The 27,308-nt window shown below is 37.7% G+C and overlaps 2 protein-coding genes across 2 annotated transcripts in view; one reads left to right on the forward strand and one right to left on the reverse strand.

The window, feature by feature from the left end:
- The first annotated feature begins 1,361 nt into the window (after positions 1 to 1,361).
- Positions 1,362 to 9,170, forward strand: LOC104292558. Its single transcript, XM_009891961.1, has 5 exons — positions 1,362 to 1,392; positions 2,653 to 2,795; positions 6,040 to 6,126; positions 6,908 to 7,060; positions 9,018 to 9,170. Exons 1-5 carry the CDS (start codon positions 1,362 to 1,364, stop codon positions 9,168 to 9,170), a joined length of 567 nt encoding a protein of 188 aa, XP_009890263.1.
- A 9,909-nt stretch (positions 9,171 to 19,079) lies between these two features.
- ZC2HC1A (zinc finger, C2HC-type containing 1A) overlaps positions 19,080 to 27,308 on the reverse strand; it is a 34,320-nt gene continuing 26,091 nt past the window's right edge. The window contains exons 8-10 of the mRNA XM_009891962.1: positions 24,393 to 24,512; positions 19,959 to 20,066; positions 19,080 to 19,266 (exon numbers count right to left, since the gene is read on the reverse strand). Coding sequence (XP_009890264.1) covers positions 19,080 to 19,266; positions 19,959 to 20,066; positions 24,393 to 24,512 — 415 coding nt within the window. The remainder of the gene's footprint in view (positions 19,267 to 19,958; positions 20,067 to 24,392; positions 24,513 to 27,308) is intronic.

The following is a 27,308-nucleotide window of genomic DNA, read 5'->3' on the forward strand; positions in this document are numbered from 1 at the left end:
CCCCAGGCAGATTGATGTCGGGAGCCGGCGGGGTCCGGCCGGGAACACGTCGTAGGTTGGCGGAGCGCTTGGGGTGCTACTTCCAGGCTGTGTGCACAGAAGGGGGTTTTTAATTAAAAAAACCAAAACCCACAACCAAGAGGGGCTTTTTTACTTTTGGAAATACTGGAATGCTAACTCTTCCTGGCTTTTCTCAGAGTATTTTTTGGGGCTTTCCAGATATGACACAGGAGTTTTTGGGAGTTTACTGAAAGGATGGGGTATTACCGGTAATACACGCTCCCTTTCTTTTGAAGTGCCGGTTGTATGGAGCACTATCGAGTCCGCTTCTTCTGAAATTACCTCACTTGAAGAAAAATCTCTTCAATTCTCAGTCCAAAGTTTCCAGAGAACTCATTTAGGAATGGCTGAAGAGGTTTCATCGCGATCATGCGATGGGTCAAGGGACTTCATGAGCGTTCAGCACCTCTTTCAGAATTATCTGCTTTGATTCTGTAATTTCCTCATTCAAAAAAGATTCACAATCTGTACAATACAGAGAAAGTAAAAATAAAGAAATAGAAGTGACTTTGCAGTTAGCTATAATCTCCAGTTGTTGCTGGACAAACCAACTTTTAAGTGATGGAATCTCTCATTCATTTTAAAGTAGAAGATTGTTATTTCTATCTTTTAAAGCATATTTTTGATGTAGCTATCCAAGTTGCTTATATCACTGTTATTTGGAAACAAGCATTGCCGTTCTTTTTTTTTGCAATTTAATCAAGAGGTGAAATGATATATTGGAAAAATGCTGTGCTGTAGTTGAGTTCTTGCATTTTTTGTAAAATATTAAATCTCAGTCCTGCAAATCGACGATTTGCTTGGCATAGATATAGTTAGCATAAAGATTTACAAAAGTAAAGCTCTCTGGAGTTCAGGTGTTCACTGTGAGCTTGAAGATCATAATAGATTTGCCTTACTTCGTTTCTATATTTACTACATGAATGATCCGTTTTCAGATCTGTTTAGCTCTTCAGGCTAGATTTTTTGAGGTATTAATAGAGCTCTGTTGGTCAGTATATGAAAAGGTTAGAAAATCTGGTTTCCAGGCTGTCAAATTTCCCATTAAAATTCGGCAGGCAGCTTGCCACAAGAAAAATTTTGGAATTCAGCTTGTACTGGTGAAAATTTTGGGGTCCTGTTTCTAGGACAGAGGTGTACATCATAGTGTGTTCCCAAGTAACCTATCAGAAAAAAAAGAAAAAAAAAAAAAAGGCTTTGGTGGTCTGGAAAGGTGGTATGCATTCAGCTTTGAAGCAGCGGCGTGCAGCGGGAGTCAGCTGGGGTGAGGGACCGTGATTTTATGAATGGCAGATGAGCACATGGTGCGACTGCGGTTCTTGCATCAGAGAGGTTAGGTAGCTCAGTAAAGATTATGGATAAGTTTCATCGCTTTTGTCTTGTTTATTTAAGATTTCTCTCTGTGGCTGGGATTTACTAGTGATGCCCAAGTCCAGAGACGCCCATCTATGAGTGCTGGACTGGCTGTACCCACTGCTCCCACCCTCGCCGGAGAGGAAGGAAAGTAGCAGCTGGGGTCAGGGCATCCCTTCTGCCTTTCCTGGCTGCAAGCTCACAGCCACTCTGTATGCGGTTGTTGTTCTTACTGAGTAGTCGAGATGGGTAGAAACAGCTCTTAGTGGTCCAGGAAGCTGCTGTGATCTTTGATAATCCTCCAACCTAAATTTCTAGCTCTGTTTTTTGGTTGTTGTTTTTTTTTTTTTTTCCAAAAATCTTCCATTTAAGCATCATCCTAGCCAGTCTAGCTGTAGGACAGAGTCCAGTTACGACCTTCCTAATCCAAATATTGTCCTGTACCCAGTCTCCCTCATTCCCACCATCAGGCCAGTCACCTGCAGCCTCCAGTTACCCTGTTAGTCCCTTCAGGGTCTTTTTATGTTTTGGTCTTTTCTCTCTGCCCATCCTCACAGAACTTAGATTTTCCTGGATGTCATGCAAGGACAGAAGACCAGGGGTCAGAGCAAAGCAAGATGTTCCACTGAGGGGAGAAACAAAGTGAGGGGCACTGAGATTTGCTCCAAAAGATTGCAGAAATCTTTCAATAAGGGTGCATTGCATGTTATGGCCACTAGTGTGGATTTGTGCATTTGGTCAGCCCAAAATTGTGTTTAAACACACTTTTGATGTAAAGATGTGTTCATGGGCATTTGTAGAATTTATCATATGAAAAATTCATAATTAGGATGGGCTTCAGCTGCAGATTAAGACACTTGAATGTCTACACCTATCTGACTGAGACAGTTGCCTACGTACATACTAGCTGATTATGGTCCAGTTATAGTCAACAGAGAGACCTCATCAATGCTTGCAGTGAAGCTTGGAGATGAATTGAGGCCAAGGAGACACCAAGTGTCTGGTCAGCTCAATAGCTGTAGGCTTTTAACCACACTGGCTAAATCATCCCTGAGTTTGAGGGAGTTCAGACACCCAAATAGTGTCTTAATCTGGGTCTGAATCCTTCCCTCAAGGTACAAGTCATTTGGTTATCCAAAGATCCCTTTTAAACTATTTAAATGAATTACAGAATGTATTTTTTAATAGAGCGTACACTCTATGGCATTTTATATGTACTTAACTGCTCTTGTAATCCAGCCTTTTTTAGATCTATCTTTCGGGTACTGCCACTGCTCCTTGTTCTGTCTCCAGTGAATTCATCTAGTTGTGCAATGGGAAATAAAACAACTGAAATCCGTGTGAAGTATGAGAACATACTAAGCCACGACATTAATGAGCTGGTAAGTAATAGCTCTGCAGCTTTCAAAAAATGTTATTTTTAGAAGATGGCAAACAATAGTAACAAAATGCTCTAATGTTAACATATGATAAAAGACCAATTTAAAATCACTTGTTATCCTGGAATGGTGACTTTACTTGAGGGGGTGCAACAATTTAGTCTTTTTAAAATTGCTAAAATCTGTGGATGCTGCCTATTTGCATGTACAAATACTGTGATATAAGTATTTGTGCCTGTGCACCATGTAGTTTGACACACATACCATTTGGCCCTAAACAGTATATTACATTTAAAAGTACTCTTTTCTGAAGTTATTTCATGACTACTTCTGTTTGTATCTTCTTACCAAGAGCAGAAAGCATTACACAACCTGTAATTTAGTCTACTAATTGTAGACTTCTTGACTGAAGTTTTGTGTTGTCCACTGAATACAAATGCAGAGGCACAAAATTCATACAACAGTAACAGTTTCTTTGTATTTGACCTGTAAATATATCTTGTTTAGCCAACAAGGAATCAACTTTTCTAGATGGCAGCAGAGAAAAACTTAACTTTCACAGTTGTAAATCTCCTCCGTTATGGTTTTATCGGCCAGATTTATTACAGTTTTGCAAGAAAGTCTCATAGCAGATGACCGATCCATGCCCAAAACCTACCTTCCAACTCTTCATCATGAATTATTAACAATTAAATTGGTCTGTCAAGAACACTTTCATGGGAGAAAGCACATTCCACAGTTGGATTAGCAGAGGCATTTCTATGAAAATGGGATTTTTCTGACAGCTCATCACTAAACGAGAACTCACCATTCTGTTGCAGTCTTAAATCAAGATCTATTTGCATGAAATACAAGTGATATACAGTGCTTTTCCAAAGGTGAAATCAGGAGCCATTGTATTTCTTCACACTTATGATTCACCACAGTGCTAGTGGTTTCCAGCCTTTCTCGACCAAGACACATCAGCCTTCACCTGGAAGCAAAATACCTTTAGGGTCAGGGAACGATCATTTGATCTTCAAACACATTCTGATTGTGTTGTGTTTGTTGAGATTATGAAGAGAGAAAGGTTCTTCTGTATAGATAAAGGACCTTATCCTGAGCAAGGCACCAAAGTTGGGGAAAATATTCACGGCCAAATTAGAACATCTAAGTAGCCCCTTTAGTTTGTCACCTTATTTCTGACAAAAACAAGTATTTCCTAGAGAGCAAAAATAAATCCTCTTAGTGATCAGTTATAAGGTAGCTGACCTGTAAGAGAAAACCATATGACAGGAATAACGGCCTCTGGGAGGCAGATCCTGCTGTTCTCCAGTGGAGAAGAGCCATGAGGTGTGTCCCAACTCTGCTGGAGCTGCAGGGTCAGAGAAGACAGGGGCTGTCCCAGGCTGGAGGTGGCAAAACCTTGCCACAGCCCAATTGCAGAATGAAGCTTGATGCATTTGGTGCCCCAGGGTGCCATCAAGGATTTCAGTGGAGCAGTGCTGTTCTTTCAGATACTTTTTGAAATACTTTACCTTTTTCTTTATTGTAATAAATATTTTGGAGTTTTTTAGGAGATGGAGCATTTTAGGAGACTTTATGAGAACTAAAACTGTTATCCAATTAAATGAATAAATAAATAAATAAACCAACCCTTAATGAATGAATTTTTGTAAAAGGTAGTGGGAATGTACTGAACTCTGAAGCCTTTACTTCCTAGAATAGGCACGTGCAAGCAACTACTGTGCCGGTTTCTTCATTTTTCTGTCTTTATTTTTCCCAGTTTAAGAGAGATTAATTTGTCTTTTATGTAAAATCAGTGTATAGTCTTGTCACTATAACTTACCAGCAAATATTATGGACAGTGGCATTTGGGTGATAGCAACTGCCCACTAGGCACTTTCCTGCAGTTGCAGAGCCAAAGTCAGTAACTTTCAGTCCCTCGACCTGATGCTTGGAGGCCGTTATGAAGGCAACTAGTGGGTTATATACTAGAGCTTCATGAGTTAATTTGATTTTCACTCATGCCTTTTCTGAGGGCAGGATTTCCCTTAGGTTGCTTTAGTTCACAGCCAATAAACTGCCTTCAGAAATGGTTACCGTACGTTATACTAAAGATGATCTGAGGAAGTTAGTGAGAATGGCTAAATCCCTTAGCAGTTAGCAAATGAAGCCACAGAGATATAGGGTTTAGGGTGATTATTTATTTATTAATTATATAATTATATATTAATTATAATTCTTTATTACATAAAGATCTGCAGAAAAACCTTAAGAATTAAGTTGTCTAATGTGTTCATATCCATGCCTAAGTAAGGAGATCTAACACAATCATAGAATCATAGAATGGTTTGGGTTGGAAGGGACCTTTAAAGGTCATCTAGTCCAACCCCCCTGCAATGAGCAGGGACATCTTCTGCTAGATCAGGTTGCTCAGATACTTGTCCAGCCTGACCTTGAATGTTCCCAGGGATGGGGTATCTACCACCTCTCAGGGGCAGCCTGGGCCAGTGTTTCAGCATCCTCCTTGTAAAATATTCTTCCTTACATCTAGTCTGAATCTTCCCTCTTTTAGTTTAAAACAACTACCCCTTATCCTATCGCAACAGACGCTGCTAAAAAGTTTGTTCCCACCTTTCTTGTAGGCCCCCTTTAAGTACTGAAAGGCCGCAGTAAGTTCTTTCCAGAGCCTTCTCTTCTCCAGGCTGAACAACCCCAGGGGGATCTCATCCATGTGTAGAAATACCTCAGGGGAGGGTGCGAGGAGGACAGAGTCAGGCTCTTTTCAGTGGTGCCCAGTGACAGGGCAATGGGCACACACTGAAACACAGGCAATTCCCTCAGAACATCCAGAAACACTTTATCAGTGTGAGGGTGAGCAAGCACTGGTACAGGTTGCCCAGGGAGGTTGTGGAATCTCCGTCCTTGAAGATATTAAAAAGCGGCCTAGACATGGTTCTGGGCAACTGGCTCTGGGTGGCCCTGCTCAAGCAGGGGGTTGGACCAGATGACCTCCAAAGGTCCCTACCCACCTCAGCTCTTCTGTGATTCTATATGATTCTGTGACTAACTTTAGAAATTGTAGCCGAATTGGGGTTTTCTTTGCCTGCTTGCCGAGGAGAAGCTCAGAATCGTACGCTGACCCTGCTACCCCCGAGGAGATGCTACAGAACAATTTAGAGTTGACGTCTCCAGCTGTTAGTGAAAAACTTGGCTCAACTGATTAAAAGTACTTCCATGTTTAAACATATATGATATTTTACAGGTAAATATGTCTGCAGAGTATCGTGACAGGTGCTGCAAGAATAAAAAACATGAACATAGCAAAGTGTTTTTCTGCAATGATACTCAGGTAAAATTTAACTTCTCAGAGTTTATTTTAGAGAGTAAAAACTCAAAGGGGTTCTTTGTACAGACCAGTCCCTAAATAACATACTGTGATAGAGAGTAACATTACCTTTTAATAGTCAAATCATGATATTCAGGGCTGTTCCTTTTTTTAATTTGGAATCACACAACCTGTCAAGTAAAGTGGTACTTTAAAAATTAAAATCTTAAGCAATCCCATATCCAAGAAATGCTCCTTTTTTCCTACTACAAAGATTCTTCTATATTTTTAATCCAAAATAGTACAGAAAACTTATTTTATTTTGCCAATGGAAGTAAACATAAAAAAATCCCAACATGTTTTCATTTTTCTTCAGAAAATCTTACCAGCTAAGCTTTTCACTTCAGATCTGAAAGCTTTAAAATTAATAGTTGGGGCAGGTCTCAAATGACAGAAAGCACAATTGTCAGCTGCTGCTGCAGATTTTATCATGTCTTGATAAAAGGACCGACCCAAAAATCATTGGCTGTTTTCCTACCTGCATCAGCTGATTTCGTTATGGCTATGATTTCTCCCTGACAGCTTTACGCTATTATTATTACTACTACAAATTGATACTTTCAATATTTTGAAGAGATGGCAGGTAGGTCAGATTAGACATGTTTTATTGGAAAAGATTTGCACTATGAAAGCAAATGAAACTAATGGTAAATGGTGGAGCTTTTTTTAAAAGATAAACCAACATTATAAAGAATTAATGGCGTGCGGACTTTTTCAGGACATATTTTTCTTGCTCTCTCTACAGGAAGTAGAATCACTACAGAGTATGGCGTGCAACATGCTCAGATTCTTTCATAAGCAAAAAATCAGCAAAGACTTTAGATGGAAAGCAGCGTTAGTCTCATGTGGGACATTACAGGTTCTACAGTGCAAATGTGAAAGACTTAAAAAAGAAAAGGTGAGTGGTAGTGATGGGCTACAGTTTATTGGAAGTATGTGACATTCCTTAGAGCTCTTCAACACAGACTGCCATAGCTACCTCTCAAAGGTACAGCTATGATGCACGTTACACACATGACAAATTTTGCTCTGTATAGCGTATGTCTTGTAATAGACATTAAGCCTAGTGCAGAGACTAAGTAAGACAATGATCTGAAAGTCTGTAGTGAAGATACATACTCTAGTTCAGTACTAAAATGCTTGAGTTAATTCTCCAGTAAAAGACAAAAGACCACACTTGTGTGAAGAAGGCCTTTAACTTCTCTAGTGTATTAAATCATAGTTGTTACTTCTTATTGGGGTTCTAGGCTAAGATTAATTTGGTTTGTTTCAACAAACAAATAGTGGGAGTTTCTCTCCTGTCCATAATCCCTTTGATCTTTATTTTAACCACAATATCTCAAACTCAACAGGAATGGTTAGATAGGAAAATATTGGGATTTTTAGTCATTGGCAGTCTGCTCCTTGATGTCACTCAGATCTAGTGCAATGACCTACAGACTACCGTAGCAAAGGAAGAGTGTTCTTTTAAGTGTGGCTCACAGTTACCTATTGAACACAAAAATACTGACCAACATCAAATAGCCTCCCCATAGGCACCAAGGGATGTAATTCTTTATCATTGGCTTAAACAGTTGGATTGAAGGCTGCATTTAACCCATTGTTTTTCTCCTTGAAATGGAGAAAAATCTATTATAATCTATGACCAGATCTTCATAGTAATGTTGGTGTCTATATTTTGCTTAGCCACCTCTGATGAATCCAATGTTTGCCTTACCATAAAAGGTATCCCAGTGTCCTGGTTTAACCCCGGCCGGCAACTAGAACCACGCGGCTGCTCACTTGGCCCCCTCTTTTCTTCCCCCCAAGAAGGGTCGGGGAGGGGGAGGGGGGCAGGGAGGGAAAAAAGGAGGGGGAAAGGAGGAAAAAAACCCTCGAGGGTTGAGATAAAGACAAGTTTAATAGACAAAATAACAGAAAAGGAAAAATAATAATAATGACATGGGTCACTGTCACCGCTTGGTGAATTGGCACCATCCTGAGCAGTGATCGTGGATTCCCGTCCCCTGGCTAACCCCCATTTATATACTGAGCATGACATCCATGGTATGGAATATTTCATTGGCCATTCCATCCTTCTGTCTATTCTTCTATGGGAAGCTGAAAAAAGTCCTTGAATAGTGTAAATATCACTTAGCAACAACTAAAACCAATAGGTATTACTGACATTCCTTTCACAGCAATCACTGGAAAGAAAATTATCTCTTTCCCAGCTGAAACCAGGACACCCAGTTAAGTCATAGAAGTCAAACAGTGTCACCCTTCAAACTCCCGCCGAGCCTTGTGGATGCCTGGTTTTATTTAAAGACCAATTAAAGTCATTTGGTAAAAATCATGAACAGTCATTGAATACAGACAAGAACCACAGTCGTCTTGTCACTGGGTGAGATCCTGAACTCTAGGCCACAGCACCAACCCCCGGGAACAGGTCTGTCTTGTTCCACCACTCTCAAGGTACCACACATAGTCATATCTTTTGCAGTTTGGCTCACAGTTTAATTGGCTTTATTTTTCCAGTGCTTCCAATAATGGAGTATAAATTTTAGACCACTGACAGAGGATGTCCGTGTCCTCAGTTGCACGCACTGGTTTCAGCTGTCCATGTTAAAGCCACGTTCTCCCAATGCGGTGGGCAGAGGTTGCAGCAGGGCCATGCTCAGAGTGAGAACATCAAAGTGATGCAGGCTGTGTACCGCCACGGCACGTGTTGTGAGTAGCCCGGCTTTCTGCCTTAATTGCCATGGAAGGTGCCTCCATTATTTATTGAGATGCAACGGGCTCGGTGTGTTTTAGAAGATGTCTATATGAAAAGAATAAGCACTTCTCAAATAACAGTACAAACTATTCTTTTTCAGGTTTGCACGCAGATAAATACACATAATAAAGAAGATACAGAAACAGGTGAACAGTCCAAAAAGAAATGTAACCAAGAATTTTGTGAACTGAAAGAAAATATATCTAGCCTTCGATCCTGCTGGAATAAATTTGAAAAAATAATTTCCAGGTGATTCCAGGTGAATCCTGCTCTTTTCTTTCGAAGTGGCATTACTTGGTATCTTTGCATTTTATATGCATTCTTCGAGTAACTCTGCTCACTTATACGAACGCTTTATGCCAGAATACTGATGGAAAGCTACTGTACCTTGTTCCTGGAGACAGAATAAACGGAAACGGCTAAACCATGCTGCTGAAGTCCAAGAAGTGGAAATAAAAGACCAGCATTTGAAACAAATAACTCTGCAGAAGACTGTGTCCCACCTTCATGCTCTGGAAACTACTTTGAATTTTCTGATCGTTAAGTAACTTTATAATATCGTCATATGAAAGCAATCTATTTACATGTCTACTGCAATTTATAAAGCCATCTTAGAAGCTACAGGTGAAGAAAACGGTATGGAAAAGTGGCTGGTTTCTTTTATATCTGTGTAAAACGCATCAAGGACCAAAAGGAACAATTTACCAAACAAGCGGCTCATCTTGGGTCTGTTCTGCTGATGCAGTAACGTTTCCAGCATGGGTATCTAACGTGTCTGCAAACTGATTTAGGTTTAGAAGACTAGGGAAAAGGTTAACTTTTTGAAAAACTTAGGAAGGGTACTGATTTTTGAGAGATGTAGCACACTTCTACTGGCTGAAGTAGAGGCAAGACAGCGAGGCCTATGGAAGGCAAAAAAGGAGACGCCTGAATGTAAGTTTGTTCAGCTGACTGGAAGCAGCACTAGCCATACGCATTTGGTTATCCTCGAGTTAGCTGCAGGAGGAGCTAGAATTTCTTACCTTCAGATTGTGATTCCTTATATGCAATTATTTTATATAACGTGTTAGACAAACGTGACTTAAAATGTGTGAATATTTTCAGAGAATAATATATTGGCATTTAACTAATAAAGTGTTCATATTTAATTTTGGATAAACAGAAGTATTTTTATAGTTGTTTATATCTCTTTTGCACTTTCTTACTTTGATATTATAACTCCTTTGGTAATAAAATGTTTGTCTTCTATGGAATTGGGCTGTTGACTTTTTAGGTCTCATTAGTCCTTCTTTAGCTTTGTTGCAGAGCTCGTCATTAAAAGCACAGCTGGTAGCGTAACCTCCAGCTGCTTGGCACTTCCCATTATAAAATACTTATTTCTTCGTTGCTTGTAACCTGGCCAGTTTAGGTAGACAATTCCATCCCAGGTATGTGCCTTGGATTAAATATTTTGAGAAATCTTTTGTTAAGTCTGCCTGTTGTTTCCTGGTTCAGAGTAAGGTAACATACATTGTTTTATCTGTGCTCAAATAAATTTTCCACGGAACTACTGTGAAAAATTTTTGGTATTCAGAACAAAGACCTGAAAAAATGGTGGGATATGCTTCAAAGAACTGTACGGATCTCCTTTAATTGTAAGAAGATCTGCTGTACTGAATCCATGAAAGCCAGTGTGCCCTGCTGCTCATGGCGAGGGAGGAGGTTGAGAGCAAAGCAAACATACTGTTACATATCACAGAATCACAGAATGGTCAGGGTTGGAAGGGACCTCTGGAGATCATCTAGTCCAACCCCCCCGCCAGAGCAGGGTCACCTACAACAGATTGCACAGGACAGCATCCAGGCGGGTTTTGAATGTTTCCAGAGTGGGAGACTCCACAACCTCTCTGGGCAGCCTGTGCCAGTGCTCCACTACCCTCAAGGTAAAGAAGTTCCTCCTCATGTTAAGATGGAATTTCCTATGTTCGAGCTTGTGCCCATTACCCCTTGTCCTATCACTGGGTATCACTGAAAAAAGACTGTTCCCATCCTCCTGGCATCCTCCCTTTAAGTATTTCTAAGTATTAATAAGATCGCCCCTCAGTCTTCTTTTCTCTAGACTAAAGAGACCCAAGTCCCTCAGCCTTTCCTCATATGAGAGATATTCCAATCCCCTAATCATCTTTGTAGCCCGTGGAATACACTTCCCCCAGCCCCCTCATCACTGACTGTGAAGAGACTTTTTGGGGTAGGAGTAATATATTTGTAAAACTGATTGAAACTTTCACATATTCTTTTTAGCTCTTGATGTAAGAGATTGCAACTTTGACTCCAAAGGGGGGTGGGGGTGGGACGGACACCAACCCGACCCATAACCCTTTTATATAATAGGAGAGGGAAATGGAACTCCCAATATCATACTGCAAATCAGAGGATGTAACCACTATTGTAACAACTTCTCTGGAAAACCCTTCTACTGAAAGAAATCCCAGGAGACTGAGGATTAAATTCGTATGTGAGACAAGAACAGCTGCCTTTTTTTTTTTTTTTTTTTTCGAAATTCAGGAACAGTTTGAATACCAGGATTTATTTCTTGGCAAGGAAAGGTCAGTGGGAATTACAAGAAAAACACACAGATGCAATATTAGCTACTACAAAGTGGAAGTTCAGTCAGCTTAAATGACTTAAGTGGCAGCCCACAACTTCAATCTTGAAGCAAATCAAGCAGTTTCAGGCCTGTCCTGGGGAAAAGACCAAGGTTAGATCCAGAGCAGAATTTTAAACTGAGTGATTATGAAATTGTGGGGTTTTTAGAATTGCTCCTCTTAATAAATATCCTGCCTGCCTGATTCTTCTTGCCAAATTTCCTGAGTCAACACTTACATGCAAAGACTAACTGCCAAACGCAGTGGCTTGTGCTCTTTGATTTGTTCTTTCCATTTGAGGACATTCTCCAGTCTCTCCTGAACTGGCAAACGTGACAAGAAACTGCCCTGCAGGAGTGGACAAGGGATGAAAACCTGGCAGGGTGCCACCACCACACCTACTTCCCTGCCACTTTCATTTATGTATTTATTTATTTGGCCACAGCAAAGAAAGAACATGAGTAGGTCAAACCCACGATTTAGAAACACATGGAATTTATGGGAAGGTGTCAAGGGAAAACAACTTGGGTATTTAAATTATTAAAAAGAATTTTATCAGTGTTGTTGCAAAGGATTATGAGAAAGCAGAGAGGGATGGCTAACCCCTGTGAACAAAATAACGTTGCACATTTCTAACAGCAAGAATGAGTTGGGTGCTCTGTGGTTTGTAATGAGAAGGAAGAATTTCTGGTGTTTAGGAAGCCAGATCAAGGAAGGCCACTGGAAGAGAATGTTCAGATCTCCCTTTACACCATCAAAGAGGTGTTTACAGTTGTAATTCTTTAGGTAAAGATGCAGGAGTAGACCTCTCCTGACTGGTTGTACGTTTCCTTCCAGTTCATCTCTTCAGCTTTGTGCTGAGCAAAAGAGAAGTAGCTTTATCATAGGTTTCATTCAGCAGCTGCTTAGGTTTTTGGTTTGGTTTGGTTTTTGTTGTTATTGTGGTGGGTTGGTTTTTTTTCCCCTCTTGCTATCTGATTGGAATGGTTCCTGGCGAACTAGAATAAAGAGGAAGCCAGCATAAGGAATGTCATGGAATCTCAGTGGTGACAAGAGATTTTGCAGACTTTTGGCACACAAATAAGTTTCATGCAGAACAAAGGGGAAAACGTCTCTGCCTTCCTCTGAAGAGGGTGTGGTGAACAAAACAGCCCAGTAGGAGAAACTTTCCGCTAAAAAGAGGAAAGAAGAGAGGAATCTGTACTACTCATCCGTATTTAGCAGAAAAAAAAAATAAAAATACAAATAGGGAACCCAAACCCTTACTAAGATTTCTGTTCACGTAAGTGAACTTTACAGGAAAAATGTAACTTCTGCTTTTTTCCTGTTTAATCATTTCAACAAAACAGTGTTCTAACCTCATGAAAGAGAACAAACCCAGATCAAGCCTAGGTTATATATTATACCTTACAGCCTTATTAAAAAAAAAAGAAAAAAGAATTATTTACTACAGGTATCACACTGACAGCTCTGTATAAACTAAACTCTCCACATAGTTGGGAAAAAGAAGAGATATAGAGTTAAATTTATATAAACGGATCACACTGATATAAATATCTGGTATACAGTATTTTTCAAGGTGACTGAGGAATCCGAATCTCATCTTGCAAGCCAATTAAAACCCCCTATCCTTCGACAAGACTACCTAAGCGGTTCTCTCCCAACTGCTAAGAGAAGACAGTGGATGGTCCTCACATTAGGTCTGGTGTACTTGTGACCAAAGACATCACAATATTCATAAGATTGAAATGATGTCACCTATCCCTACGTTATTTTATTTAAGACAATTTCACATTTGGCTACAAAAATGTGTGCATCACAGAAAGTTTTATTGGCATATTCGGTTTATTGTTAACAATAAGTGGCAAAATAGCATTAGGCGGTGATTTACATTTCTTAGTTAAAACAGAACTGACACTTTAAAATAAACACAATATACCAAATAAGATGCAAACAAACCCAGGAATTCTGCAAAAAACACTGGATGGTCACAAACACAAATACTCAATGTACTAAGGGGCAAGGCAAACGTTGTAAATGCAATGCTGACAAAATAATCACCTCAAACACATGAATGAACACTTCATTTGAAAACATGGAACATCAATAAATAAACTTATGAAGATACGATACTAAGTATGACATGAAGGATGAACACCAAGAGTTAGAGCAATCATATAAGGTAGGTATGGTAACAGCCGTAGAATACTCAGCACTTTACAGATCAGACCCAAATCCATTCACGCTCATGCCAGAAATCCAAATCCAAACACAGAGCTATGGTAAACCGTGCACTATTATTTAGAACTTAAGTTCGATATTCAGCTATAGTAAACTGAATATTTGATTTGCTGACTGAACAGCTAATGTTCAAATTGGAGAAATAAGATTTCCCCATTGATTATTTTTGTAAAGAAGAAATGCTAATTAAGAGAAAATCTGAATAAGCTGTTTTCTGGCAACATGAAATGGAATGGGGCTAAGTAGGATCCTCCAGAAATGTGTATTCTGGAATGACAAAACAACAACTCCCACCACCACCACCAAAATAGTATGCAAGAGTAATCACTTATATTGTGAATAGTGGAAAGAAAATATCAACCAAGTAACTGGTGAATACAGCTAGAGAATCTTTCACCTAATATTTCTTCCAACCAATTAGGTAACTCAAACCTTACTCAGTGAGTTGAAAAAAAACCAACCTAGCAACAAAACCACCACAAGTTGGAATGAGCTGTACTTATAGGCAATAAAACTATTTTCACCAGAGTCACCAAAACCAATTTCACCAAAGATGAAAATTCTACCCTGTCATACAACCCATATAATTATTCATAGCTTAGTCAACCTGAAAATAATTAAAGCTGCAAAAAATGCTCTTACAAAACACAAATTTTTCAACCAAGGTTAAAAGGAAAAACATGTAAAAAGTTTGTTCTTCATACATATACAAAATCTATGTGACGGAAACTAGCACTTCTTGAGAACTTTGCAATACATAGACAATACCATTTCATTTTATACTCAAGGCTAATTACATAGTCTACATCAGTGTGCACTGCTACATGCCTTGTTTATTAGCATTTAAACTACTGCTGTCATACCTCCTTCCACTGATTTGATAAGCGTGCCTCATGAAACTGTCCTCTTTGCACGCTGCGTTTCAGACACTAACTCTCAGATGCAACGGTGAATTGGAAGCTTGTCTCTCTCAGACGGCAGCAAGCTTCCATGATGCTTGAAGACTGGGTCAGGTTTTAAAACACATTTTGGAATTACCAGCCTGTGACCGTGGCTACTCGCAGCACAGGTGGAAGAGAGTGAGCAGGCACTGCCCTCGGCCGGGCCGGAGCGTGTTCATTGCCTGGAGCACCATGGAGAGCTCCCCACGGGTCTCCAGCTCCCTCCCGGCCAAGGAGCCCTTCGGGAAGAGCTCCCGAAGCCCCCAGCAGAGCTTGATGGCTCTTCCAGTCTCTTTGGCAAATCTGAAAAATTCTGCCTAAATGTTCGTTCCATAGGTACAAGTTGAAATGGTGGTAAAGCACCTCCCCACGCCCACTTCCCAGGAGCGGTGTGTAAGACTGAGAGTGTAGTTAGCCATATAACCATATACTTAAGTTGCTGTGTATTTAGAGATTCCAGTTCTGGAACTACCTAGGGTGCGAGTATCATGCATAAATACAAACCTGTGTAACGTACATCATATAAAGATTAAGCGTTATGCTATGTTGTCTTTACTATTCAAGCTGGTATTTTTCATAACACCAATGCACTTCTATCAGTATAGTTACAATGATCCTGGCACTCCTTTCTGGCACAGAGAAGTCCTTTGTATAACAGATACTCACAAAAGCAAAATGGGAATGCAAAACGCCCTCAGGCCAGACCTCAAAACCAGCCTTCTCCTTGTTTCTTTAGATGGAAATTTACCTTTGACTTTTTTTTTTTACTTTTTTTTTTTTTAATTGAACAGAAGAACCTTAGTAAGCACATTAGGAAGATATAGTGGCACACAGTAAAAAAAAGTGTCATAGGGTCAGACATTGGTATAGAAATCATTAAAACAATCACATCAATAAATTCCACTTTAAAAGGACAGTAACTACATTAGTCTACTGTCTTGGGCTTCACAATCCTCCAGTAGCATTCAGTCCTGTTTTGTATCAATGCTGCTTTAGCCAAACAACTTTTTACATTTGTATAACTTATGAGTTTCCACAAAATACAGGTGTGTGCTCATGCACACACCCTACATATATATATACACAGAGAGAGAGAACTGGAAAGACAGATGCGAAACAATAATTGCATCATCCTAATTTTACACATGAACTCTAAGGAATTTAGGCTTTTAAATTAAATATCTGTCAACAAGGCATCCTGAGGATAACACTAGCTAAGTTTAGACTCATCAGTGAAGTGCATCAGCGGTGCATAGTTCATCTGGGGGTTTTATCTTCACAATTATCAATATTTTGATTCTTGAGACATTTTGGAATACTCCCCTTTCAGTATATGTATCCATGTTTTTTCCTCCCGTGAAATCCAAGGCATAAAGGCAGGGGGGAGGGCTGGGGCAAGAAGGTTTGGACCTAGGTAATTAAATTTGGGTGTAGTGTACCTAAAGATTAAAAATGTATAGTCCGTCTCCCTTAACAGTTTGTTTTTTCTTTAACAAATCTGTCACTCATACAGTTCTGCAGGGGCACTATGAAAACAAATTTCTATTTTCTAACAAACATTCCATTGAGATGTAATTACAGCGATCTGTGCTGATAACTTGTGTAATAGTCTATGGTCTGTAAAATGAGAGACAGTAGAAACCTGTCATTCAGTAACAAAACCAGTTGATAAAGCGGAAACATACTAGGCCTCTGATAGTCTCACTGTACAGCAGTAAACTGCATAGTCAATTATATTTTCCTTGTCTGCTTATATTTATTGTAGATTCAAACATATACACCTTATCCAATGTTACTACCAACAGTCATTTATGTTTCAATAGACCTTCTTTTAAGGCCAAATTAGAAGTTCAGAAAATCTTTTTAAAATTCTTCTTTCATTTCAGGTTAATCTCCTGTCTAGTCCTTGCTATAAATCATAGCAGTGTAAATAAGGTAAATGATGTGTCACTCAAGTAATTTACTGAATGCTACACTGGAAGCAGAGTTACACAAACAGCTCAAAAAGCAGAAATTATGGTAACTGTACGCAGATTGATTTGAACTAGGAAACCTGCCACCTACAATTCAAAGCAGAAATGTTTCTTCTACAGTTACAGCAATCCTGGACTGTATTTATTTCCATACTAAACTTTCCCTTTGTAGAAAGCATTTTCAATAAATGGTAAAATGCATTTCACCAGCAGAAACAAGAACCGGAAATTCATCGAGTAAGACAAAGGAACTGATTCCTCAGTAGATTCACTAACTCATCAAAACCTATCATGGACTTGTATCTTTGCTGATGGGCGCTCAGCTTGCAATAATTCATTCTGCACACCTGCATGTCCAAGACCAGGGCAAGTTTTCTAAAGCAGGCTTATCTATGCAAAAGATGCAAGATTCTGATTTTTCAAGTACAGATATGAACGTGCTAAAATATGGATCCTAGAATCTAAACCATGTAGAACATAATTTGGCTATGATTTGTCAGTTCTAACTATCATTACCAGTCATCCATCCTACCAAGCTCAGTAGCCAGCTTAGGCAAATTACAGTAAGACAAGACTACATTGAATGAAGGATAATTTCTAAAACCAATTATGTATAAAAAGTGTAAGACAATTCCACACCACTGAACTAATTCTAAAACATCGTTTGTGGCCTGCAACATGACTACATCAAGTCTCTTAAATCTCTCATCCTCCAAGACTGGTACCTGCTTTGGAGACGCTTTGCTTCAATCATGCTTTCTTCAAAATTGGCCCCGTTGACAGTAATCACAAATTTTGAGAATGTAAACAATGATCACAATCCTATCATGGAACACTACATTATATTTTGCATAAGCTACAAAGAAATTACATGAATTGACACTAATGGTGTTTGTGAGCTGAAAGTAACCATTTCTGACAAAAAGAGTGTACTCATTGTGGAAAGGCACAATTAAGTTCTTTCAGATTGTTCTTTCATGCATAACTCAGATGGTGCCAGTACTTCAAAGCAAAACTTCCAAAAAAATTACTACATTCAGATACATGTTAAGTGATTCAGCTTGTGAATGGTTTTAATATACTGTGTAATTTATAAAAAAAAAAAAAAAAAACACCAAAACAAACCACAACAACTACACGTGACTGACCCTTCTCCCCAACAAATTAATGCAAGGTCTGTTACTAACTTCAAGAGCTTGCTGTTCAGAGCCCAAGAATACAAAAAACTGCAAAAAACCCATGTAAGTTATTAACACATAGAGCTGCGGAGCACAGTTACTCCATTATGCACTCATATGTAAGCTGTGCTATTCGCACAGGAGTAAGAATAAAAACAGTCACTACTTACATCAAGTTCTACTGCTGCAATAACACACATTTTTACAAACTCTTATTTTTTTGTATTGGATACATCAAGAAGGCTGTTTTCAAAATAAGAGTTCAACATTTAAGTAGGATAAGCACAGACTGTCTCTCCTTCAGGAAATGAGGGAAGAGAAAAAAGGAGCGGGACCTTTGGAAACCTTTAAAGACAAAAAGCACAAAACTTTTAGATATGTAAGTCATGGTGGAACACAGGAGGAAGAAGACAAGTACTTTTGAACAAAGGGAACTTAATAAAATGACAATACCATATTTGTCCTTATAAATACATAAAAATATTAACAGGTTCTTATTGGAAAACAGAACACAGAAAGCCACAAATAAAAATTCTGCTTTTCTACTTTACACGTGAACAGAATTCTCAGGTAGTTTTTCCACTTTGATTCTTTAAAAAAATCCTAGGAAGTAACTGGAAAGTCCAGTTAGGATATTACTGTTAAAAAGATTAAAGGGATCCAGACTTTTTTCACTTTTAACTAGGACTTTATAAGGAGTTGCTCATGTTGTTTTCACTTAGAACACAGTATCTAAGTTACTGTCACATATGAAGGAAATACCTCCACAGAGAAACTTGAAGCCCAAGTTCTTCAAGGCTCGTTCCCTATGGGTAGGTATTATCCCTATGGGTAGGTATTATCCTCCTAAGTGATTTAAATAATGGGTTATCTGGTAGGATTTACAAGAGAAATAACATTGAACCACTTCTGCTACCTAAGTTACTTAACGTGCTTTTCCCTTAATTTTAAATATTTCCAACAGAGATTAAAGAGTATTTCATTGAATGGCACAGTTTTAGGTACCTGCTATTGTTATATACAGTATATATATTTGTTTATAAATAACTGTGTAACCAGAAGATTGCACTCAGAAAATTACAATATGATGTTTCAACACATTTGCAGCACAAAGTCTAACTGGAAGAAGTGCTCTAGCTTTCCATGCAGCAGTACATATCAGATGCTCCTGATTTCTCATTTTCTTTTTGCTCTTAAGAACGTGTTCACACAACCATTCTTCGAATTCCACACTCGCAGCAAAACTTCGCCCATTCCACTGGATACCTTGTTCCACATTCATGGCAGAACTTTGATAACTGTACAGGTGAATTTCCTTCGCTGCTTTTTGAACTTCCTCCATTGACTGAAGATGGGCAGTCTCCACTGTCATAACCAATTTTACCGTCAGATCTGAAAATCCCCAGATAAAGAACACTCTCTGTAACTCAGTTCAGAATAACTTGATGCAAAATTATTCTAATCCTTGCAGTGAATTACTGCTACTGTAATTTTCATTCTTACGCTTCCTATTTATTTACAGTGGTATACCTTATAATTCTACCTAGACTCCCCTACTTATCTCCAGATACCTACCCTCCCGTCCCTGCAAGGAAAAAAAAATGCCAAAATTTTAGGAGCAGGATCAAATATTTGATTCACTAGTTAGACTAACTAGAGTTTTTGAAACCTTAAAACTTAGCTTTGTCAAAACAAGGAAGGCTAGAACAGCAATACATTTTTTTCTCCTACCCTTTAAAAGGGCAATTTCTTTGTGTGCTTAGCATGCAAATTTCATTCCATTTCAACTGAACCCCTCACTTCCCATTCGAAAGACCATTCACTTATTTTTTTCCAACAGCTCGTAACAGGTTTTTGACATTTCTAACACTGCCTTCTGTGCACACCCGAGACAGCTGATGACAAAGGTGTTCTGTTAGATGAATATGCAAAATATATTGAGTATCTTAAACATGCCAAATAATATTGATCATAAGTTATCTACTAACTGCAGAGAACAGTATTTTCCCCAACTTCTTTTGCAATAAGTACTCCCAATTAATGAAGGTTCTACTGCTGACAAAATCCACAAAGTTAAAAGCTACCTTGAGTAACTGTCAGAATTGCTAGTTTTTCTTTTGTTTGTCAGAGCACCCGTGCTCATGGTTCTTGACACACTAGGAGGGGTCGATGTCCGTGTTTTTGTTGCACCTCTAAAACAGAATAAATATCTGATGAATTATAGACACAGTAATATATACAAGAATAGGCATTTACAAATGATATTAAAAAATGATATTAAAAAATGAGTTCTACAATCTACACATCAATTAATTGTATGAAAAACATAACTCATTTCCTACCAAGAGCAGATGGAAGAGCTTTGTCTTGAACTTGCCTGCTTTGGACTGAATATGACTTGAATCTTACTATGACAAGCTAAACAGAACAGCAAGTCCCTTCCTGTTCACATGTTTCACTTGCTGTCACACCAAAATACAAGTAGATCCTGTACTACCGGTTGTTTAGTATGTTGAAAGAGCACAAGTCACTTTCTAGGACTGGCAGGGATTTCAGAGAAATAAGATAGCAGCCGACTACAGGTTTTAATAGTTTTAAAAAAAAAAAAACCACAAACGTAGAAAGGATAACGTATTCCAATACTCTATAACCAATATGATGTGAGTCACTAGACTTTTCTCTTCATAGCCACAGACTTTATTTAGGATGCATCCTTCCGAGATAATGCTATAGATCCTCTTCCTTCAAAGCATAAATATTTTATTCATAAATATAAATAGAAGGAGGAGAGGAAAGAAAGTCTACCCAACTGGGCATTAAGGCCTAATTTTTTTTCTAGCCTGTCACAGTGTTCTTAAAGTTGGTGTCAACAGCATGATGACGTAGCTGTGAAAGCTGCTTTCCATAAGACCCACGGGTTTTATGAGAAGCCAGCATGCAATGAATAGCACATCCTAAACATACAGAACATCTCACTGCTTGCTTTGATGAGAAGAGAAACATCAGAATCCCCTGAAAAATCTGAGTAGTGCTAAGAAAGAGAGATAGCAAGGGGCATCCTTTTATCAGCAGCGACCAAGGACAGAATTTTTCGTCATTGCTCAAAAGAATTACCATTCACTGGGATTTCTTCTTTGGCAAGACTTCAGTGACTATGACGTTTTGTGCTTAACCCACCAAGTTTTTCTGTTCTCATTCTTGAACACTAATGCATAAATGAAATTTAAGTTGGGACTGGCTCATGGACAATAAAAAAAACTAAAACAAGACTCCTTTAAAAAAAAAAAAAAACAGTCACCAAGAGACCAATCAGCAACAAAACCCCAAGTGTTTTTGTTTTTGTTTTTTTTCTACCCTTCAGATGAACTTCACTGCTCCTTTCAGAATTATAAACAACTTAATCTTGGTTTGGTTTTCAAAGTATATATAAGCAAATGCATTCAACTTCAGTAATTTCAAATGTAACACTGACACAACTGAGGAACAATGTCATAACTCCTGAATTTTAGACACATTGCATAAAATAGTTCTTCCTTCATGTTATGAGCATAGGCTAAAGATGGCTTTTCAGATGCTTCCGTCATTTAAAACACTTCAGTGGAAGAGTGATCAAATGATTAAGCACAAAAGTGGAAACTGGGAACTACATTTAAGATTAAATCAAGTGAAATGAAATCTAACTAAAGTATTCAAGTTTAACAACAATGGGTTCTACGTGCAACAGGTAGAGTGGAACCACCAAATATTCTCGCTAACTGGGCAGAACACCAACCTTCTCCGTTAGTTTTCCTGTCCGCCCTCTTTTTTAGCAAGGAGATTCTAAAAATGGTTTTATTTAAAAAAAAAAATACTGTGCAGACTAAAAAGCACTACATAAGTTATATCAGAATTAAAACCTACTAAAAGTTATGTCAGTCTTTCAAAAGTTACAGAATACTAGGATAAAAGCTTAAGTGTAACCTAAATCACACTGTTACAAATATGCACAACAGTACAGGTGCTAAATACTCTATCTTGTGTTATTTCCCCCCATCTCATTTTACACTGAAAAGAGACCTTTCCTTACATTGAGTAAAATTCATTAGAGCTCAATAGTGGGAAAAAAACCATACTGAGCTGTTACTTTGCTTGTTATGGAAGCCAGAAAAGCATATAAAGAAAAATTCAGCTATCGACACAGAAATGGTATGGATCATCATGGATCAGAGATGATCAGACAATGATGCAAAGAACAGAATTGTGTCTCAATTCCTGTTTAGACAACTTCAAGTAATTTAAACCGATTTTTTTCAAAAGCGTTACTGGTTTAGTTTGCTTTGGATTTTCAACTTGGGACCAACATATTACTTTTTGAAAACTAAAAGCTATGTTTAAACACAGCTTTCTGAATAATTGGTGTAGATTTTCCCCCAATTAGTTTTTTAAAAATATAGAAAAAAAATATCTATTTTCAGACTAGAAACTTTAATGAGTCCTATAATTAACTGCAATGATTTCTGCCATTTTGATGAGTAAATCAACAGAAGTAGCAGGCTGCCACTATCTGTAACTTCATTCATCCCAGATCTAGACACCATTAGCATCAGGTTTCTTGTGTATTTGATGACAAATCTTGAAATTGCAGCCTTAAGTTGCAATCTGATTTGTAGAGACAGATGTCTTCCAACAAAGTCAGACATTCTTGATTATCTCAACTTTTGTTACCACATCTTGGTCTCTTCCACTCTGTCCAACCTCTGCCACTTCTACTTGTCCACTTCTGTTGTTTTTCTGCTTGGTTGGATTTTTTTTTGTTTGTTGTGTTCTTGCAAAGGTATATAAATCCCTGTTCTAAGTTGTATCATGTGAAATATTAATGGAGGCTAACAGCAGATGAGGTTGTGTACCAATGCCATCTTGAACTCTTACAATCTGGACACACCTTTAAAGAGGTTTATTATCCACTCTCAGTTTCAAAAGAAATAAGACTGAAGGGGACCTCCCTGCCTAAAGCAGCTCATGTTGAACATCTAGTTGAATTACCACTGCTTGCAAAATGAAAAACTGCAAGAAATTTGTAAAAGTAGCTTGCCTTTTTCTATTTACACACTCACAATTTGGTTGGATTTCACTATAAAATACTGAAATATCCTAGACAGGGCGTTTTCAGACATCCTTGACAGCTATCACTGTCACCTACAACAGCTCATAGTTCAGTGCAAAATCATAAATAAATTCCTTATGACTAATAGCACGCATGCCAAAGTCCAGAAACCTTTGCCATAAACTGTAACCATCCACATTGCTATGCAGAATTTATTCACGTTTGTCCAGTGCTGTTGTCACATAACATATTGACTAGCCTCCTGCAAGGAAAGCAGATTTAATTCACGAGCCCATAGGACATTTTAATAAGAACGACAGTGATGTTAAGAGCAGAGTACCTATAGTCCTTAAAATAGTTCTCTCAAGAAGAAACATCAAATCACTGCTCTATGGATAGGGGCGACTGTAAGCACTTTTAATCATTCACTAAGTCTAAACTTTCAACTTTTTAGTAATGTATTATAAAATGAAAAACGGACCTAATTTTGATGGTTCACAAGGGTTATAGCTCTAACCAAGCATGCAGAAGAACAACAAAAAAAAATTGTTTGCCTAAAAAGAGCTTCTCCCCCCTCCCCCTTCAATCTTTTTGCTTCTTCAAATAGAAACCCAAGTTCAAATATTCTGGCCCTGTCTCAAAGATACTTCAGCTCCAGTTTCAACACTAAAACAGCATTAAGAGATTTAGACACATTTCTATTATTTAAAGAATTGCATTCCATGTATGTAGCACACAACTCACTACTATTTTCTCTTTTGCAATATGGTTTAAGGTATTGTTTATAAAGAATCAGCCCATATGAATTTGGCACCTTCCAAATTATATCAAAGGGTTAACTACAATATAGTATTTATACCCTTTTTAAAAGATTGGAATAACCTTTCTTCCAAACTTAGATCTTTAACTTGCTGAATATTCAGAAGTCTTACATGAGATAAGTTGGACTTAATAAGACTTTGCCTCTCATTACAAAGCCTGCCTTGCATACATCCCTGGACCACCACAGCTATCTTACAGGAGTAGGAATTAGATAAATATTTGACTTTAAGAGAATAAAATTACTTTGTCATAGAACATTTGCCTATAAGCATGTATTTATACAGTTATCAGGCTTAAATGCTTACTTCAGCTTTATATCATGCAAATTCAGTTTTATCTCAGTTTTACAAAGATAGAAGTTCATTACTGTTAGACCATAACCAGTCAGTGACAGAAGAAATCAAATCTGAGAAAGTCTTCACCTTTCCTGTCTGACTATGAAGCTGTTTAGCTGTTTCATGCGTACTTATACTAATTACATTATATACTCTTCTCCCACAGTATTTATATTGAAGACATACAGATATCTGTCAAGGTCACACTTTTACTATTCCAATGCTTTGGAGGAACATTTCTGCAAAACAGATAAGCCACACTGATTTGTAATACTTACTTCTTTATAGGCAACAACTCATTTGGTCTTTTGATGGTACTGTCTGTTTTTGTATCAGTGTCATAAAACCTTTGCACATCTCTTCCAGTTCGCAGTGGTGGGCCTAACTTGTCCATCTTACTACTAAAATATATAAAGGTGTACTCATAAGGAGATGGATAGATCGCTATTTAAGTTATTGCAAAAAATTTAAAGTACTCACAATTAAATACTTATATTCCCAAAGAATTCCCATTGATTAAAAAGAACGTACAAATCAGACTTTAATAATCCAGCAAACAAAAGGGTTCTTCTTACTTTAAGAAGAGAGGATTTTATCAACTTTTATTCGGATTAGGTTACCAATGCATTTGTTTATTCCTTTATAAACAAACCAAAAAAACCTAATGCCAGTTATCCTCACAATCTGCACAATGAACTTGCATTTGGCCTTTTTTCTTTTAAGAACTGCTTTCATAATGCCAAACTCATCACATCTAGAAAAGGGGACTCATAATTACAAGTCATAGTAACTTTAGTAAGATGTCAGAAAATGACAGACATTTTAAGTACAAGCCTCCTGAACTTCAGAATTAGCAATAAGGAAAAGTTTTCCTTTTTCACTTTTTTTTTTTTTTTGGTATAAGCTGAACATTGTGCTCAGAGAGAATAACATGCCTTCCATTCTCTTTTCTTTTATGGAGATGAGAAAAGAACAGAGGAAAGCCTGAAAGAAAAACAATTTTGTTTTAATATCAAAAACCCACTCAGACTAGGCAGTCCTATCCACACAGGCAATACTTTAATACTTTTTACTATTATGGATAACATTTCCAAACCAAAAAAATAAACCAAAAATAAAATTTTAAAAACATTAATTAAATAAAAACCCCCAACAAAATAAAGCACAACACCATTCCTGCCTCCCATAGATCATCATAAGAATTGTAGCTTTTGAGAAATCACAACTTATATTAGAAAAATTGTCTTCAAGTAAAATTCTGCATTTTTATTTCCTTAAACCACAGAGTAAAACCTGCAGAAAGCCCATTATATCTCCACTCCTACCTCAATAATGTAACAGAAGTTTCTTCTTATTCTCAAAAAAAACGTAGTAACTTAAGGCTTAACTGGAAAATGATGACACTTACAGTATTTTTATTGATCTTTCTGAAACTAAAGAACTATGAAGGAACAAACCACGCAAGATTGATGGAAGTGTCTGGGTAGCTGAAGCTTAGTTCTTCTGTAAGTTTCCCACTCCTACAGGGATGTCATAAGGAAAAAAACGAACAAGCAAAACCAACAAAACACACCCTCATAGAGAGAGAAATAATTTCTTTAATTTACTGTGCAGTTTTCTGATTCTTGTCATACAACCTCAAACTACAAAGCCAGGAAAACAGCTCATTGCTGTTGAGGAAGAACATTATTTTCAATACAGCTTTTAATATAAAAAAAAAAAAATAGGCTCTGGTGTATCTCCTACACCCATATCACATACTATTCTTCATACTCCTTCTACAATCACATCATATTAAAAGGCACGGAACCCTAAAGTTTGCAACATCATTTCGTTTTTGGGAAGCTTCCAGTGTAAACCTCAAACTCCACATTACATCTGTAAAGCATCAAAGGAAATCTCCCCATAAGGAACAAAAATTCAACAATGCTAAGTGATATTCATTCATTATAAAGTCAGCAGGGAACACTGAGATTTTAGTCTTGACAACTCAGCCCCAAATAATGCAGGCTGTAAGATAAGTTCCCCTAGAGTTCCTCTTCCCACTCCTCCTTACAAACAGATGTTCTAGTTTAAATTAACTAACTCGGGAAATACTTAATCAATGTTTGACCAAATACAGACTCTTTATATATTTCCCAAGGACTGAGAAGCAAGATTGAGGTCTTTGACACTGCAAAACACTCCAACTTATCGTGATTTGTGTAGCTCTTTTCTGAACCTTTAAGAATTTGTCAACATAATCTGTGAACTCCAGAACTTTGTAGGACATCAAAGACAATAACCTAGAAGCAGGCATGATACTGCCCAAATAAAGAACTACAGTATTCTTTCACACTTAACAAAACCAAAAAAACAAAGGTGACAGCATTTGCATGTACTAATGAAAAGAAAGCACAATCATAAGAATCTTCTGAAATGCAAAGAGCACCAAGACAAATTCTTATTTACCTTGATTTCATTGAACAAAGCTGTGTAAGTTATAGTCTTAATGAAAGGAACATGCTATCTAAACAATACTACATTTTTAAAGGCTACACGTATATGTCAAATATGTAAGTGGAATTTAAAATTTACCAATACTAATTACGTGTGTCATTCATATTGTATTTCAGCTGTAAGACAGTATTAGATGTGTCACTAACAGATGTGATTCCCAGGAGGCATAACTTTGATCAGCTTAACATTAAATAGTATGTTTTATCCCCAAAATAAAATAAAAATGATTTCTAATGGTTCATTTGCTATACTGAAATAATAATAATTTTCTAAGTCCCAGTAAAAAAAAAAAAATTAAATACTGTTTATAAATGAAACATGCATAGACAATTAATCTGTATGTGCAAAAGATCTCTGGCTGGCCATAAACACTGGTGTCAAGTTCTGCAAGGCAAAACAGTTTGCACGTGGGAGTGGAGTATATCCTGTTTGCTTAGCCTTAGGATAGGGAGAACCACCTACCCAATTTTTTCTCCTGAAGATCTGATTACTTCTGACAGCTTACTAGAACTGCCCTACCCTCAAGAAACATAACATAGTGCTAAACTCTGTACTCTTACAAAATACGTATCAAACTTAGAATCTTAACATGATTCACTATCAAAATATAACCCTAACTACAATTTATGTAGAATTAACTTTCCTTCAACATCAAAAAGATGAAATCCTATTTTCACACACACAAGTGAATGAAG

This window comes from Charadrius vociferus, unplaced genomic scaffold (genome assembly GCF_000708025.1).
Source record: "Charadrius vociferus isolate BGI_N301 unplaced genomic scaffold, ASM70802v2 scaffold15, whole genome shotgun sequence".
NCBI lineage: Eukaryota > Metazoa > Chordata > Aves > Charadriiformes > Charadriidae > Charadrius > Charadrius vociferus.